The 17,051-nt window shown below is 65.8% G+C and overlaps 3 protein-coding genes across 3 annotated transcripts in view; all 3 read left to right on the forward strand.

Moving 5' to 3' along the window:
* Positions 1–3,735, forward strand: part of LOC114688889 (collagen alpha-2(I) chain-like) — a 3,879-nt gene extending 144 nt beyond the window's left edge. The window contains exons 1-5 of the mRNA XM_028863368.1: positions 1–153; positions 327–954; positions 1,495–1,686; positions 2,259–2,668; positions 2,773–3,735. The exon at positions 1–153 is cut by the window's left edge and continues 144 nt beyond it. Coding sequence (XP_028719201.1) covers positions 1–153; positions 327–954; positions 1,495–1,686; positions 2,259–2,668; positions 2,773–3,735 — 2,346 coding nt within the window. The remainder of the gene's footprint in view (positions 154–326; positions 955–1,494; positions 1,687–2,258; positions 2,669–2,772) is intronic.
* Positions 3,736–9,751: 6,016 nt separating this feature from the next.
* Dus3l (dihydrouridine synthase 3 like) lies at positions 9,752–14,875 on the forward strand. The gene is made up of 13 exons (XM_028863370.2): positions 9,752–9,952; positions 10,537–10,822; positions 11,573–12,076; positions 12,738–12,779; positions 12,873–13,025; positions 13,198–13,314; positions 13,476–13,541; positions 13,646–13,756; positions 13,851–13,947; positions 14,075–14,150; positions 14,284–14,472; positions 14,566–14,694; positions 14,771–14,875. Exons 1-13 carry the CDS (start codon positions 9,855–9,857, stop codon positions 14,841–14,843), a joined length of 1,941 nt encoding a protein of 646 aa, XP_028719203.1. The 5' UTR covers positions 9,752–9,854; the 3' UTR covers positions 14,844–14,875.
* Positions 14,876–14,973: 98 nt separating this feature from the next.
* Positions 14,974–17,051, forward strand: Prr22 (proline rich 22). The gene is given in 5 exon segments (XM_037197846.1): positions 14,974–15,424; positions 15,509–15,574; positions 15,960–16,223; positions 16,226–16,681; positions 16,684–17,051. Coding segments are annotated over 5 exon segments (1,251 nt in total). The 5' UTR covers positions 14,974–15,312; the 3' UTR covers positions 17,037–17,051.

Raw genomic sequence — 17,051 nt, forward strand, 5'->3', positions numbered from 1 at the left:
GGCTCCTGGATGGGGCCCAGCGGCCACCGCATCCTCCTGCCCTTCCCCGGGCCTCAGTTTCCCCGTCTGCAGTGGTGTCCAGCGGGGGTGCGCGTGACCCGGGGCGCCATGGCGCTCAGCCTCCTCGCGCCTCCACGACCCCTAGGCTCTCGCGTAGCCCAGGCTGGCCTCCAACTATGTAGCTGAGGATGACCCTGCACTCCTGACCCTCCTGAGTGCTGGGGTGACGTGCCCCCGCTTCCGGTTGGGGGGATGGTGTCTTCAGTCCTGCTTTAGGCAGAGTCCGCGCCTCAGTTTCCCCATCCGCACTGGCAGTTTTTTCCCAGGCTGCGGGGGAAACTGAGGCCTCCTGGAGCTCGGGTCCTCACCTCCCTCCGAAGGCCCCCACCCGCCGGCGGGACGCACATCTGGGGGCAAAGCAACAACATGTGCGGAGCACAGCTGGTTCCGATGAGCCGTGGGGGCCCCGGCCCAGGGTGGCCTTCGGGGCTCGGTGGGCTGCGGGGCACAGCCGCCCCCTCCCAGCCGCCCTCCCGTCCCCGGCGCGGGGGATGGGCGAGGACTCCAGGGCCGCTGCGCCCCTGAGCCAGGCCTGGTTTGTTCAGACTCCTGCTCGTACCTCAGAGCCCCGATTCCAGTGTGTCCCCGCGCCCCCCTTTCCAGAGAGTTCATCTCATTCTGTGTGGTCTGCGGGAGCACACCCGCAGCGTGCGCGCGCGCGCAGGTCGGAGGGCAACCCTGGAGTCAGTTCTGTGGGTTCGGGTGGCGGATGTCAGCTTAGCCACTCCGTCCCGCTCCGCGTCGCACGGCAGAGGGGTGTAAACGGGGAGGAGGGGGCTGGGCGACTCGGCGACCTCCGCTGGGAGCCCCCACGCGCACCCGGCGCACGCAGGACCAGAGAGGGGCACGGTCCCCGCAGGACACACAGCACCGCGCGCGGCTCCGGGGCCGGCGGTGCGCATGCCCCGCGGATAACCGGATCAGGCTAATGCGGGCTGAGCCGCTGGCGCGGGGCGCAAGGGCGGCTGGGAGCCCCCACCCCCGAGTCCTGACCATCTGGCTTGGAAGGGAAACTGAGGCCGGCAACCCCTCCTTCCCAAATCCAAAGTCTGGTCTCAGGTCCTAGATGAGGGTGTCGGTTCTCCGAGCCTCAGTTTCCCCAGACCGGAGACGGGAGCCTGCGTCCCCGGAGCTGCTTTTTCCTCGTGAATTCTCTTCATTACTTTAAATATGCGTGTTTGCGCCAGGCGGGCCGGGCGCAGGGGCGCTGACCCCTGTCGCGGGGGTCACCGGCAGCAGGGGCCCCAGGGAGAGCCCTGCCTTGCCCTCGTTGGCTTGTTGCTAACATTTCCCTGCGCCTCTTCTCGTTTGAGTCGGTGTAGCCCAGGCTGGACCCTGTGTAGCCGAGGCTGACCCTGAGCCTCCAGCTCCTGAGTAGCTGTGATGACAGGCCTAAGGCGCCACACCTGCTCCCCATGCTTCCTTCCCTGCCAGCCTTCCGGAACATTCTCTCCCCAGCCGTCACCGGGTCACCCCGACTGTCCCCACACGAGCCGAGGTTTCCCCCACTTGGAGAACTTGTGCCCATCCCGCCCAGCCCCAGCTGCAGCGCCCCTCCTCCAGGAAGTCTTCCCGGAGCCTCCCACCTCGCCCGAGTCCCCGTCACAGGTCCCCGGGTCGGGGGAGGCCGGTGTGGCCGCGTCTAAGGACAGTGCCCATGGGCACACATGTGTCGGAGCATCTCTGGCTTCTGTGCTTTGGTGCCGGGCTCAGTTTGTTTGTTTGTTATTTTGTTCCGAGAACAGGATGGTGGTATTTCGGGGCAGGATGCCCGGCTGGGGGGTGTCCTGCTGAGGAGGGGGTGCTCGGCTGAGGGGATACCAGGCCGGGGAGGGATGCCCAGCTGAGTGGGGGTGCCCGATTGAGGGGGGTGCCTAGCCGAGTGGGGGTATCCGGCTGGGGGATGCCCTGCTGAGGGGGGATGCCTGGCTGAGGGATTGAATGGCTGGGGGGTGCCCTGCTTTGAGGGATGCCCTGCTGACGGGGTGCCCGATTGAGGGGGGTGCCTGCTGGGGTTTGTCCTGCTGACGGGGGTGCTCAGCAGAGGGGGTGCCTAGCTGAGTGGGGGTATCCAGCTGGGGGGATATCCGGCTGGGGAGGGATGCCCTGCAGAGGGGGGTGCCCTGCAGAGGGGGGGTGCCCGGCTTGGGGGGGGACGTTTGTTTCCCCTCCACGGCCAGCCCTTTGTGGTTGCCTAGGTGTTTGGAGCCGGCTGGGGACCCGGGACCCTCAGAAGTGCCCGGATGAAAGCGCGGGAGGGGTTGTCCGGCCCGGGGCGAGGGGCTGGGGTGAGACGAGCTGGTCAGGCTGGAATCCGCCCGCCACTGACATCCTGCCCGTCACGCCCCATGGGGCTTCCTCAGCCCGGGGCGCTGACACACAAAGGGTGTCCCACAACATCAGGGATGTGAGGCCTGGCGAAGGAGGCGGGACGGAAACCCAGGGGTCCAGTGCCCAGCACAGCCCCCTCCCCGCACACCCAGTGGGCCAGGCAGATGGCAACCCCCTACGGCCCCCAAATCCGCATCTCAGCATCCAGCCCGGGCTTCACGACTTCTGCCTCCAGTCCCACCTGAAGTCTGCCCACTCTGCGGCACCCCTGGGCCTGGTGACTTCTCACCCATGAACCGAATTATCTGGGGATAATCTGGAGCAAGAACTCGGAAAGTGGGGAACACACACCCCGTTTCCAATCTGAGCTTTGCCCTTAAGGGACCCCCCTCCTCCAAAGAGCCCCACGCCCTCTTGTGGCTGAACAGCGACTCAGGAGCCCAGCGGCCCGGCCCTTACCGGGGAGGACACGGTGTCCCCGGGCGCGCAGGGAACGCGCCCCTGACGTGTTTACTTCTGTGCGCCGCGGGGCTGTGCGCGGCCAGGTCCCCTCCTGGGGTTCACGGAGACCTCGATGTCCCCCCTCCATCCTCCCTGCCTGACGGAGCGCTCACAGGGGTCCGGGGGTCCAGCAGCTCAGCACGGGAACTGGGGGCGCAGGAGCCGGGAGCGCGCCCCGTCGGGTACCCCGCGGTGACCCGGGAGGGGGTCCTTGGGGACTCCCCGCCCCCCCCCCGCACTGCACCCCGGGACTCAGCTTACCTGCCGGGAGCTCCAGATGACCCGGTCAGTGGTGACTCCTCTGGCCATCCGAGCCCGGCCCGGCCCCAGCCACCGCGTGCGCCATCCGGATCGCGGGGACCCGAGGCGACCCGGGGACCCCGTGCCGGAGGAGGCCACCGCGCAGAGTGCGGGACGCGGGCCGGGCCATGGGGTTTCCCCCCCTGTCCTCTCTCTTTCTGGCTTCCCGGGGCTCGCCGGGCTCGGTACACCCCGGGACGGCGCGCGTGGGAGGCTGGAGCACGCTCGGGACGCGGGGCCACGCGGGGAGCGTGGGGCGCACGGACGGAGCCACCGCGCGCTCTCCCTCCGCTCCCGCCGCGCACCGCTCAGGCCGGCAGGGTTGGAGGGGGCGTGGCCTTCCCGGAGGCGTGGACGTGGGCGTGGCGTAGGGTTTCCCGGGCTCGGGAGCCGCCCTCATCCCGCCCACAGCCGGAGGGGCGCGCCGGGAGAGCAGGTGGCAGGAACGCGGGAGGCCCTAGACGGCCGCAGGGATCGAGCGATCGACTCTCCCGGGACTCTCCTTCATCCGAGACTTTGCGCCCCGAATCGAGTCCGCACTGACTTTGCGCACCCCTTCCCCATGTCCCCAGCTCTCCACCTAGACCCCCTAAGACTATCCACGAGGAGGAAACCCTCGAGCATCGGATCCCCCCCAAATTGCTGTCTCCAATGCTCTGTGGCCATCGAAGTTGAAACCTCGAGTCCCAAGATGCCCCGTGACCCTCCTGGCCAGCCAAAGTCCACTGCACCCACCCAGGACCCCCCACAAGTCCTCCCCACCCCTCTGTCCGCCCCAAGAAGCCTTCCCAGGGATACTGAGTTCAAGGTCTCTGCTCAGACACCCTGGATTCTGTAGGACTGCAGAAGATCCCGTGGTCCTCAGTGAACCACACCCATCGTCGCTTCCCGTCACCCTGATCCTCAGAGCCCCGTGGGGGACCCTATTTCCCACTGACGGCTTCCCCCAAAGCACCCCATCCGGGACCCCATCACTAAAACCCACCACACCTCCACCGCCTGCGACTCGCAAGCGCCCCCTAGCGGAAACCCATCACTCAGGGGCGGTGCGAGGGTGGCTGTGACCACGCCCCCTCCACACCCAGTTGCTGAGAAACCACCGCCCTGAGGCCCCGCCCTCGACATCCAGTGCCCACTCCACCCCAGCACCCTTGGCTGCCACTGCTTTCTGGTTGGGGGGGGGGCTGACTTAACGTCCACTTATCCCAGAAGCCTTTTCAGGACCAACCTCCAAACCAGTCCCACCCCTTCCCAAGGGCCTGCGCTGGGGACCCCCCACGCGGGTGCAGTGTGTGCCGATGTGCATGTTGGGTGCATGTGGTAATGTGGGTTTGTTTGGATCCGTGGGTCAGCGCAGCAGACTTCCGAAAGTCACCTGTGCCCTGTGCGCTCTGGGACCTGAGGCAGCGACTCCTCCCTGTCCCTGCGGCTTCCAAGTGATTCGCCCAGGGGTGAGGGCACGGCACAGGACGGGGGAGATGGGGCGAGGGCGTGCCGTGGGGGAGATGGGGCGAGGGCGTGCCGTGGGGGAGATGGGGCGAGGGCGTGCCGTGGGGGAGATGGGGCGAGGGCGTGCCGTGGGGGAGAGGGATATGGGACATTCAGGCTGAGGTCCTAACAACCCGTGCATCCCCACACGCCACTCAGAGGGGGCACCTGGGGAGCAGCGTGCTGGCTGCACACGCACCTCTTTGGCAGCAGGACACTCAGCTGTAGGTCCCGTGCACACCAGAGGCACACTGACTTTACATGAGTACAAGTGTGCGCGCACACACGCGCCCGCGCCCGGCTCTTCTTGGCCCACACACAGAGGATCTCCCCTGAGGCTCGTCCACACACACTCAGTTCCACTCCAGCCCGCCGCTGGCTGACACACACAGACTCACACCGGCCAGTCCACACAGACAATGCAGCTGCTCCCTGTCCGTGTCCTCTGTCACATCCATCACTGGTGCAAAGGCCCACGCTGACACACTAACACAACATGCAACATGTGCAAGAAAAACCCACAGCTCCTCCAGGCGCACACACCACACACGTGGGGGGCCCCTTGCGCACACAGCTGTCCAGAGCTCACCCCTACTGGGCCAGCCATGAAGCTGTCACCAGCCACCCTGTGGCCACCTCTGCTCACCCGGCCCAGCCGGACTGGGGGTGGGGCAGGCAGACACATGGGGAACAGGACACACACATGTGCCCACCATGTGGACGCTCATAAAATGGTTGCCCTGGCAACAGCAACTTGAAAGACCCGGCTTCCCCTCTGGGGTAGGGGTGCAGGGGTGGAGCTGACACCAGCGGGCGGGGCTAGAGCAGAAGGTGGGGACACAGGACTTGCACCCACCTATGACCCCATTTCTGGGACACGTGGTTTGTTACAAACACACCCACGGGGATCTCATCAGCCTCAGAGACACAAAGTGGCTGCCTCACTCAGGGCTGGATGTGGTCACACCAGAAACACAGGTGCCATCTATCCGGACAGCCTCCAAGGTCACCCACACGCTGTCACCCCCCAGACAGGGCAACAAACAGACGCCCTGTCATACTGTCACACCTCGGCGGGGAACTGGGGCACACGCACACACGCGCGCGCGCACACACACACACACACACACACACACACCTCTCCTTCCCGAATTCTCCACCCCCAGCTAAGATGAGGCCGGCTGATCCCCGCGGGGATCTTGTTGGCTGAGGGAGGTGCTCCATGGAGACCAGCACCGTTGGTCACCTCCTTCAGAGCAGAGCCACAGCCGTCCTGTCCGGGAGGCTGAGCTCAGCTAGGCTGGGGGTGTTTACAGTATCTTAGGTTAAGTCCTCTTGTTGGGACGCAGGCCACGTAGGACTGTGTCCCACACCACGGGGAGGGGGGCGACTGTGGGGTGGAACCCGGTGTCCTGGCAGAGCCTAGACACGGGGAAACAGGTTCAAAGAGGCTCGGACACGTGCAGGCCCTTTGGTCCACTGAGGTGACAGGAACCTGAGTTGGGGCCGTGGCTCCCACCCCACCCCGGTGGACTTCCTCCTTCTTCCCACATCTCCAAGTGACACCGCTGCCCTGCCACATGGCCTGCTCGGTGACAGGCTGGGTGGTTGTGAAACCTGAGGCTCAGAGAGGTTATGCAGCAGGTCTGGGCCACCCAGCAAGGAGCCGTGGCTTCTTGGGGACTGCCGCAGAAGGTCCCGCCCTGTCCACCCACCCATCTCCTCCTGCTCTGGAGCCGGCCTGACCTCTCCTGGAGGCCGCCGTTCCCCAGGGAAAGCACTCTGTTCTTGGGTGGAGACCCAGACCAAGGCTTGGGAGGCTGGCGGCCTCTGGCCAAGGCATGAACTTGGCTGGTGGGTAAGTTTCCATTTTAGCGTTAGGATTTGGTCCAGGTTCGGCCGGTGGGGGCTGGACCCCCAGGGGGGACCCCCAGGGACCAGCCCAGCGGGGGTTGAAGGTGCCTGGGAACTCAGTGTGTCCTGTCCCCCTGGGCCACCTCACTGTGACTGTTAACTTCACATGCACCACCATCCTACAGTGCCTGCGGTGTCAAGGTGACAGAGATTGCCCAGCCTCAGTTTCCCCATCTGTGAAGCTCTAGCTCCTAGGTGTGTTCCGGACCTAGCCTTGGATACCCTCTATATGACAGGAGTGTCCTTGAGCTTCCCTTCTAGTATGGACTTTCGTTTTTTTTTTGAGAAAGGATCCCATACTGTAGCCCAGGCTAGCCCGAATTTAACTCCTGGTCCTCCGGGCATGTTCCCGGAGGTCTTTGAGGTGCTCCGGATGGAACCAGGGCCTCGGCCACTCCAGCGAGGGCTCTACCCACTGAGCCCCGCCCCAGGTTGACCTCTGCCAAGGCTTTGCTCTGTAGCCCAGGCTGGCCTGGAACTCTCCCATCCTCCCGCCTCCACGGTTTGCAGCCCTGGGTCTGGGACTTTGGGGTGACTGTTAGTGTGGGAGCCGCAGCGGGGCCTCCGGCATCACTCTCTCTCTGTCTGGTGGAGGTGTGGGGACCCTGGAGGCCCGTGGGCGGCAGGAAGGGGCGGACTGCAGAGCCAGGCGGGGATGGTAAAAACAGGAGCGGGCTGTTACCCTGGGGGCCGTCGACAGCCCTGGGTCAGGGGGCAAGGCCGGGTCCCCGCGGGGTCCGGGGTCCGGAAGGTGGGAAACGCATCAGGCCGGCCACCTGGGGAACCGCTCCGGACCCGGAGCGGGGAGGGGGCGGGCCGGAGGCGGCTGGCTCGCTCGCTCGCGGGCCGTGGTGCGCACGCGCGCCCTCGCAGGGGTGCGGGCTCTCCGCCACCGGCTTGGCCCCGGCTGCTCTAATCCCCCTGCTCCCGACCTGCAGCCCCGAGATAAGGACCCAGCTGCAGACGCAGATAAAAGAATCGCAGCCACACAAATCCGGGAGGCCAGCCGTGGGCACCTAGCCCGGGCTGCACCTGCCAGGCCTGGGGGGAGGGGCGGGAGGGGTGGGCAGGCGGGCACAGACCTGGGGAGAGGGGCGGAGGGGGTGGGCAGGCGGGCACAGACCTGGGGAGAGGGGCGGGAGGGGTGGGCAGGCGGGCACAGACCTGGGGAGAGGGGCGGGAGGGGTGGGCAGGCGGGCACAGACCTGGGGGGAGGGGCGGGAGAGGTGGGCAGGCGGGCACAGACCTGGGGAGAGGGCGGGAGGGGCGGGCAGGCGGGCACAGACCTGGGGAGAGGAAAGGGGGAGCCCAGAGCGGAGGCGGGCGGGGCTGGACCGCCGCGAGTTTGGGGTTGTCCTGGCATAGAAAGTGAGACTTGGTCACCGAGAGACAAAAATGAGGGAGAATGCAGAGCATGGTTGCAGACCCACTTGAGAGCCGGAGGAAGAAGGATCAGGAGTTCAAGGTCATTGCAGCCACAGTGAGGTGGAGGCTAGCCTGGGCTACCTGAGACCTTATCTTAAGAAAAATGCAAATAAAGAAAAATTGTTGAGGCTAAATAGGAAGAATGGAAGAGCCGGGCAGAGAGGAAGGTGGAGGGTGCAGCAGCTGGGACCCCGAGTGTTCCCTGCGCCCACTTGGTGCCTCAGTCTCCCTCCTGCCTCCCGTGTCCTGGTGTTAGCTGAGGTCAGGCCTGGGCATGGCTCGCCACAGCTCCAAGGGATTATCCGGATCCCGTGGTTCAGGGAGCCACAGACTCCCCCAAAGGCAACGCTGGGGTGACCCTGGGTGTGGAAACTGCCGGGGGAGAAAGGGGCGGGTTGCCAGGTGGGCCGGTGTCCCGGGAGGAGGGAACAGCAAGGAGTGGGGAGGGCGAGGACGGGACTCTGGCGGTGCTGCGGGGCGGGCACGGACGGCGGCACGGGCCAGGGTAGGAGACCGAGGCCTGGGCCAAGGAGTCTGCCCAGGACTGGGACGCAGCAAGCGCTCACTAACGGCCCCGTGGTCCTCCCACCGCCGTGAGCGCTGCACGCCGCGGCTCCGGTACACAGCAAGCGCTCACTAAGGGCCCCGTGGTCCTCCCACCGCCGTGAGCGCTGCACGCCGCGGCTCCGGTACACAGCAAGCGCTCACTAACGGCCCCGTGGTCCTCCCACCGCCGTGAGCGCTGCACGCCGCGGCTCCGGTACACAGCAAGCGCTCACTAACGGCCCCGCCGCCGCGGTTAACGTCCGCACTGTCCCGCAGCTCTCCACGCCGCGGCCCTCTGCCGGCCTCAGTTTCCCCCACTGCGTCCTCATCGCGCTCGAGGTGGACACGACAGAGGAGCCCCGCCTTCCCGTGCTATCGGGTTAACTCCCGTGCAGGGGGAGGCAGGGGCGACGGGCGGGGCGCCCCGGAGGCTCAGGTCGCTAACCCGCCCCTCTCCGGGCCGCGTCCCCGGGCAGGGCGTGCAGCTCGTGCGCCGGGGCCCAGCGTGCGACCCCGTCTCCGGGGTCCGGGACGGCAGCTCGGGCTAGCCCGTGTCCGGGACGGCAGCTCGGGCTAGCCCGTGTCTGTCCGGGACGGCAGCTCGGGCTAGCCCGTGTACGGGACGGCAGCTCGGGCTAGCCTGTGTCTGGGACGGCAGCTCGGGCTAGCCCGTGTCTGTGTGGGACGGTAGCTCGGGCTAGCCCGTGTCTGTCCGGGACGGCAGCTCGGGCTAGCCTCGGATACCGACCCAGGCACGACCTGATCCTGCGGTCGCCACCCCCCAAGTGCCCGGGTGACCAGGGCGGGGGTCCGGCCTCGTGCACAGCGGGCCACCTCCCCAGCCGTCCTCGAGATCGGCGCCTGCTGCGGCCCACGCGGGAACAAAGCACGCGAGGACCCCGAGTGCCTTCTGACCGCCGCGCGCGCGGCACACGGGTTAAATGCGTAAATGGCTTTAGAAGGGCGACACTGGCGCACGCCCTGAACCCCGGCACCCCGGAGGCGGAGGCAGGAGGACAGCTGTGAGTCCGAGGCCCGCCTGGGTGAGCTGCAGCCGCCGCTTCCCACGGGTGACCGGCGTGCGAACCCCGCGGGGACCCTCGGGCACTTCCGGCTCCAGCGCCGGCCGGCCACCCGGAGGCCCCGCCCACCCCCGGGACCGCCGTGCCACGCGCGCCTTAGCGTCATTGGTGCGGTCTGAGCATGCGCACTCCGCTCGGCAAGCTCTGGGTGACACGCGACCCGGAAGACTTTCCTGCCACACTACAGAGCCGGCGTGAGGGGCGTCGATGGCGGAGGATGCAGAGGCGGCAGCCGAGGGCGGTGGCGGCGGCGGCGACTCCGGGGCCGGCGCGTGCGAGCCGGGGGTGGCGCCCATTAAAGCTCAGTGAGTCCCTGGCATCGGGCGGCGGAGCCGACGGGGCCTTCCCGGCGTCCGTGGCGCGGCGCGAGCGGTGCATGCTGGGAGGTGTGGCGGTGTCCTGGAGAAGGGCAGCCCGGCGGCGCCGCTGTCTCTGCGGGGAGTAACACGTTGACGGCTGCCACACGCTTTAGACACGGCGTGGGGACTCAGCCGCGAGCCCCGCGGTGCATGCTGGGACTTGTAGTTTTCCTGGCACGGGCCAGGAAAAATGGATTGCCACTTCTAGACTGCATCTCCGTAAGCGGGCCGAAAGGCTTCTTGGGAAGCGTGGCAGCTTGGGTCTACCCGCCAAGCATGCTGGGACTTGTAGTCTCTCTGTGGTCTAACGTGATTGTTGTTATTTGTGCATCACAACCTGTAACAGTGCAATTCTGTGAGCAGAGACACAAATAAGTCCTTCAAATGCAAAGTAGGTGTCCCCCAGTCACTGGGGTGCCCCAAGGTGAGGGCTGGATCTAAGCAGCGCGCCTCCTGTCTGCAGAAGCGTGCGAACACTGGTCCCCAGGCCCCTTTCACTGTGCCAACCCCAGCCTCTCCCTCTCTGGCAGGTACCGCACTACCAAGGAACGGTTCCACCAATACCTGGACGCAGACCAGCGGGAGGGTGCCTGCCAGGAAACGCCCGAAGGAGACCCCGATGGCAGTGACCTGGCTGAGCCCGAGGCCAAGCGGATTCGCCTGGAAGATGGGCAGGAGAATGGGAAGACAGAGGCGGCGGCTGAGGCCCCTGAGCAACAACAGGCGCCCAAGAGAGCTCGTGGCCAAAACAAAAGCCGGCCCCATGTGAAGCCAACGCACTATGATAAGGAGAGGCTCTGCCCGTCCCTCCTCCAGGTGAGAACAGCTCTGGGCGAGGCTCCCTGGGCCCGGCCCCTCAAAGCCTGCGGCTGCTTTGCGGTGACACGCACATGGCCCTTGGCCTAGCGGTGCCTTGGCTTCTCCCTGGGGCATAGTGCTGCCTTCAGAGTCGCCTGCCCTCAGCCTGCTCGCTGCCGCCGCTGCCGGGCTGGTGTCTGCAGGCCACACTGGCATGTTTGTGTCTTTTGACACATGGTTTCTCTGTATGGCCCATGACGGTCTGATGAGTCTGTACCGTGATGCTGTGCCCAAAGAGACCTACTTTCTTTTTGTTTTTTTGAGACAGGGTTTCTCTGGGTAGCTTTGTTGCCTGTCCTGGAACTCGCTCTGTAGCCCAGGCTGGCCTCGAACTCACAGAGATGCACCTGGCTCTGCCTCCCGAATGTTGGGATTAAAGGCGTGCGCCACCACTGCCCAGCTAAGAGACCTATTTTTACTCACGTATTTTTTAAAGAGGGCATTGGATGCCCTGGAACTGGAGTCACAGGCTGTTGTGAGCTTCCACATGGGTGCTGGGAGTCAAACCTGGTGGTGTGCAGGAGCAGCCAGTGCTCTTGACCTCAGCTGATGTTCCATCTCATGTGAGCCTGACACTGTGCCAGTTTTAGAGCTGGTGACACAGGCACACGGGTTGCTGACACTCGGGGACACATGACTGGGAGAATAATCCCCGCAACCACCCTGGCTACTCTTCCTCTCCGGGCCCCTCCCTCATGTCCCCCCCAGGAGTCAGCCACATGTGCATTTGGTGACCGCTGCCGCTTCCTGCATGACGTGGGGCGCTACCTGGAGACCAAACCGGCAGACCTGGGCCCCCGCTGCGTGCTCTTCGACACCTTCGGCCGGTGCCCTTACGGCGTGACCTGTCGCTTTGCCGGGGCACACCTGGGGCCCGGGGGTCAGAACCTGGTGCAGGAGGAGGTGGTCGCTCGCTGTGGGCACCTCCCTCCAGTGCGCAACGGCCTGAACAGGGCCCTGCAGCAGCAGCTGCGGAAGCGACAGGTGTGCTTCGAGCGGGCCGAGCAGGCCCTGCGCCGCCTCACCCAGAGCCCCAGGCCCGCGGGCATCCCTGAGACCGCTGTAGCCACGGCTACCCCAGAGCAGAATAGCTGCCATGCCCAGCTGGATACTGCGGGAGGGGCCAGCACCCCGCGTGGCAGCCCTGTGTCCACCTGTGGCCCCTTGACAGACGAGGACATCATTCGGCTGCGGCCCTGCGAGAAGAAGCAGGTAAGCATGCGGGCATGGCGGCTGGCCTCCAGTGTTGGCCACAGTCTGCCTCAGCAGAAGGAGCCTGAAGAGTCTGGAGGGTCAGGGCTGGGGGTTGGGGGGGCAACGGGGAGGGCTCCTGAAGGGGAGGGCGTTGAGACTGGGGTTTGAGAGGTTGACTAGACGCTCTCCTGCATAGGAGACTGGACACTGATGAGCTTTTCCCTAAGAGGAATGGACGGGGTGTATGTAGAGGCGAGCAGTGGGCCGCTGGGTGTGTGGAGAGAGAGCATGGGTTAGACCGTGGGGAAGGAGGCGCTGGGTGTGTGGAGAGAGAGCATGGGTTAGACCGTGGGAAGGAGGCCGCTGGGTGTGTGGAGAGAGAGCATGGGTTAGACCGTGGAGAAGGAGGCCGCTGGGTGTGTGGAGAGAGAGCATGGGTTAGACCGTGGAGAAGGAGGCCGCTGGGTGTGTGGAGAGAGAGCATGGGTTAGACCGTGGGAAGGAGGCCGCTGGGTGTGTGGAGAGAGAGCATGGGTTAGACCGTGGGAAGGAGGCCGCTGGGTGTGTGGAGAGAGAGCATGGGTTAGACCGTGGAGAAGGAGGCCGCTGGGTGTGTGGAGAGCATGGGTTAGACCGTGGGAAGGAGGCCTGACTTCATCTGATGTTCCCTCCCCTGCAGCTGGATATCAGTGGGAAGCTGTACCTTGCTCCGCTCACCACGGTAGGAGGTGGCCGGGGTGGGTGGCTCAGTGGTTCCCTGGGCAGTGTCCCTGCTCTGTGACCCGAGTCCCGAACACGCCCTTGTCCTGAGCAGTGCGGGAACCTCCCCTTCCGCCGCATCTGCAAGCGCTTCGGTGCGGATGTGACGTGCGGAGAGATGGCCGTGTGCACCAACCTGCTGCAGGGCCAGATGTCTGAGTGGGCCTTGCTCAAGCGCCACCCCTGCGAGGACATCTTCGGGGTGCAAGTCAGTGTTTGCCCTGAGGGAGGTTGGGAGGGGCTGCCCTGTTGGGGAGCAGTGCCCAGGGTCTGTGGCCCTGCCTCCCCGGCCTGGTGTCCCTGCGGTGTGTGACGCGGTGTGTGACGCGGTGTGTGACGCCCCAGTGGGCTGGTCACTGAGCGCACTCTGCCTGCTGCAGCTGGAGGGCGCCTTCCCCGACACCATGACCAAGTGCGCTGAGCTCCTGAACCGCACCATCGACGTGGACTTTGTGGATATCAACGTGGGCTGCCCCATCGACCTCGTCTACAAGAAGGTGACAGCCGCCCGGCTCTGGAGCCTGGAGGGTGTGGCCCAACCTGGGACCCTGTCCCGCTGTCCCCACCTGGACACGGGCCACACAGCCAGCTCTCCGGGGGTGCCCACAGGGAGTGTCTGCATCTCCTGTGGGGTCACCAGGGTCCCTGTGTCCTGCAGGGCGGTGGCTGCGCACTCATGAACCGGTCAGCCAAGTTCCAGCAGATTGTGCGGGGCGTGAACGAGGTAACCTGGGCTCTTCCGGGACGTACCCCTCCGCACCCCGACAGGGCTCTGAGGTGCGGCCTCCAGGCCTGCTCTCTGCTCCCTCCCTGCCCTCGTGCCCGCAGGTGCTGGACGTGCCCGTGACGGTGAAGATGCGCACCGGTGTCCAGGAGCGTGTGAGCCTGGCCCACCGTCTGCTGCCCGAGCTGCGGGACTGGGGTGTCGCGCTGGTCACGGTGGGTGTCCTGGTCCCTCGCTTTCTGTCTCTCTGGTTCCCTGCTGTCTCCCCCCATCCCCGCCACCTTCCATCCTCATCCCCCCCTCCCCCAGCTCCACGGCCGCTCCCGGGAACAGCGCTACACCAGGCTGGCCGACTGGCCCTACATCAAGCAGTGCGCCGAGGTGGCCAGCCCCATGCCCCTGTTCGGTAGGTGCCCAGGCCGCTGTTCTGCTGTGTCTCTCAGCTGGGAAGACTAGGGAGGAGCCTGGGTCCCTGGGAAGTCCCCCCCAGTACCATGGGGCCGGTCACTGTCAAGACCACCCTGTCTCCTCAGGAAATGGGGACATTCTCTCATTCGAGGACGCCAACTGTGCCATGCAGACGGGCGTCGCGGGCGTCATGATCGCCCGGTGAGCAGCAGCTGGCCTGGGACAGGGATGCTAGAGGTTTCTCTCCTGTGGCTGCTGGGAGGGCGAGGCCCAGGTGCCGAGGTGCCTGGCTGGCAGGAGGCACTGGGTCCCCCCTGACCATCTCCCTCCACAGTGGCGCCCTGCTCAAGCCCTGGCTGTTCACGGAGATCAAGGAACAGAGACACTGGGACATCTCGTCGTCTGAGCGCCTGGACATCCTGAGGGACTTCACACACTACGGCCTGGAGCACTGGGGCTCGGACACGCAGGGCGTGGAGCGGACCCGGCGCTTCCTTCTGGAGTGGCTCTCCTTTCTTTGCAGGTGGGCACAGGACGCGGAGAGTGGCCGGGCCGGGGGTTGTAGCCTCAGGCCTCACCCAGCCTTATTGCCTCCCCTGCCCTCCCTGACCCGCAGGTATGTGCCCGTGGGCCTGCTCGAGCGACTCCCCCAGAGGATCAATGAGAGGCCCCCCTACTACCTAGGACGTGACCACCTGGAGACGCTCATGGCCAGCCAGCAGGCCGCAGACTGGATTCGCATCAGGTACCCACTGGCCAGGGTCCTGTGGGGTAATGCTGGGAGGCCCGGGCCTGACCTGTCTGTCCCCCTGTCCTCACAGTGAGATGCTGCTCGGACCAGTCCCGCCTGGCTTCGCCTTCCTGCCCAAGCATAAAGCCAACGCCTACAAGTAGCCAACGGAGACAATAAATTTTATTCTTCTACAGCTTCTTTTTCTTTGTCAGTTTTTAGAGACGAGGTCTGTGTTTCCTGGGGTGGCCTTGAACTCCTGGGACCCTGGGCACGCACTTGCTCTCATGCTTAGCTATGTTCAGGTGTCACAGGCGGCATCTCCCCCTCTTCCTCCAGGACGTGGCCTTGGCTGGTGCCTGGTCCCGTGTGCCGTCTTCTGGCTCCTGCCTGTCCTGTTAGGCTGGCCAGTACCCTCGTGGCTGTGAATCGGGGTGACCTGGCCCAGGGTGCATCTGCCCAGGGAGTGGAGGGAGTCACCTCCTGCCCACCCCCACCCCGGAACCCGAGTGGTGGCCCCCCCTGAACTGGAACCCTCCACCTAGCAACAGGGCAAACAGAACCCAGTGGGACTCTATTCCCCGAGGTGCCTCTGCTGCCACCCGGGCCCCCCCGGGGTGGCCTTTCTCCCCCATGCAGCACCCCAAAACTCTCTACCCCCCAGCCATACCCCAGGAAGGCTTCGGCCCACGGGGCCTGGAGGGCACCGAGGTCCAAGGTGGTCCAGACCCCCTTTCCACCGTAGGTATGGTGGTGGTGGCGGCAGGGGTGTGTGATGGCCGTGGGGCCCGGGCGCCTGCCCCACCCACCGGACAGCCTTTGTCCACAGCCAGCACCAACCTGCTCTATCAGACTCCCGCCTCAGACCAGGATGCACTTCCAGCGCCTCCAGCAGGTACTGGCCAGTGCCCGAGCGAGCCGAGAGCAGGCTCCGTCCTGACCCAAGATGAGACCCTTGTCACCTCTGTACCCCAGCCAGACCCCCCATGCTAACTCGTGTGCACAGTTCTAAGTGACCCTGGAGACCAGGCCGAAGCTTGCGTAGGTGACAGGAGGCTGCCACTAGGGAAGTCTCTCCACGAGGCCCTGAGAATAGGGCTGTCCCCAACCGTCTCCAAGGGTCTTGCCCTCCACGAGTCCCCAGACGACGGCTAAACAAAGCCAGTACACAGGCACCTTCGAGGTGAGGGCTGTGCCCTATGCACCCGGGTCTCAGTCCCCCCCACCCCATGTCCTGGTTCCCCCACGGACACCCCTCTCAGGGTGTCCGCCACCTGCAGGCTTCCAGATGGCTCCCTGCGGCTGCTTCTTCGACCCTCGCATCTACCGAATCGAGTGGGCCCCCTCCGACTTTGGCCAGTCGTCCCTGTACAAGGTGGCGGTGGCCGGCGGCCCCCCCTTGTCCGGTGGCTACCTGCTGGAGGCGCCATCCTACCTCAAGGCCCCGGGGCCTCCGCCTGCGCTCTACCCCCACTACCAGCTGGCCCCCGGGGGGCCACAGTACCTCACACACTATCTTCCCCCCGAGGAGCCTGGGCCCGAGGCGCTGGCTTCGTGGGGGACGGAGGGCCCCTCAACTTCATGGAGATGCTCAGAGATGGCCTGGTACCCCCACCGGCCCCTAAAGAGACTAAGCCATCTCCCTTGCTCATCACAGTCCCCACGGCACACACGCTGCCACCCAGGCCCTACGGCCATCTCAGTGGCCAAGGCAGCCAGTTCCCGGGGCCCCAGGTGACCATGAGGCCCATCGAGGCCCCCAGGGAGCTGCCGGGCAGTGCTGTGGCCAGGCCGGGGCTGCGCTTCCCCCCCGGCCCTGCGGAGCCCAAGACGGCTGAGGCGGAGGACGTCACTCCGATGGGCTCAGGTGAGACCATGCCTCCCGAGGTGGCCCGGGCTTTCTTCCTGCCGGACAAGGTCCTCCTAGAAGATGCCATGAAACTTTTCGATTGTCTCCCTGGTGGCCCTGAACCGGAGGCGGCCCTGCACAGGGGGCCGGGCCTGGCCCGCGGGACAGCGGCGGCGGCGGGGACGACCGCACGGCGGACATCCGCTCCCTGCACCTGCCGGACGAGCTGCTGTCCTTCGATTACGGCGTCCCTGAGGTCCTGGATGCCGTGGCCAGCGTGGACTACGTTTTCAGCTTCAAGGCCCTGGACGATGAGCTGCTGCCCCACGTGGGGGGCCCTGTCGCCGACACGGTGGCCCCTGGCCTGCGGTCCCATCAGTCAGGGAAGACGACCACCACGTCTACCAAGAGAGGGAAACCAGGTGGCAGGCACAGGCAGACCGCGGCAGGCCCGGCGGGCACTGCTGCCCCGGGACCCAGGCCGGACCCTGGAGCTGGCCCCAATTAAAGCAATTTGATCTCG

Source organism: Peromyscus leucopus, chromosome 22 (genome assembly GCF_004664715.2).
Source record: "Peromyscus leucopus breed LL Stock chromosome 22, UCI_PerLeu_2.1, whole genome shotgun sequence".
In the NCBI taxonomy this organism is placed as follows: Eukaryota; Metazoa; Chordata; class Mammalia; order Rodentia; family Cricetidae; genus Peromyscus; species Peromyscus leucopus.

Coding starts and splice junctions, on each gene's coding strand:
- Dus3l (XM_028863370.2), top strand. CDS start 9,855: ATGGCGGAGGATGCAGAGGCGGCAGCCGAGGGCGGTGGCGGCGGCGGC. Junction 9,953..10,536: donor GTGGCGCCCATTAAAGCTCA/GTGAGTCCCTGG, acceptor CCTCTCTGGCAG/GTACCGCACTACCAAGGAAC. Junction 13,948..14,074: donor CAGCCCCATGCCCCTGTTCG/GTAGGTGCCCAG, acceptor CTGTCTCCTCAG/GAAATGGGGACATTCTCTCA.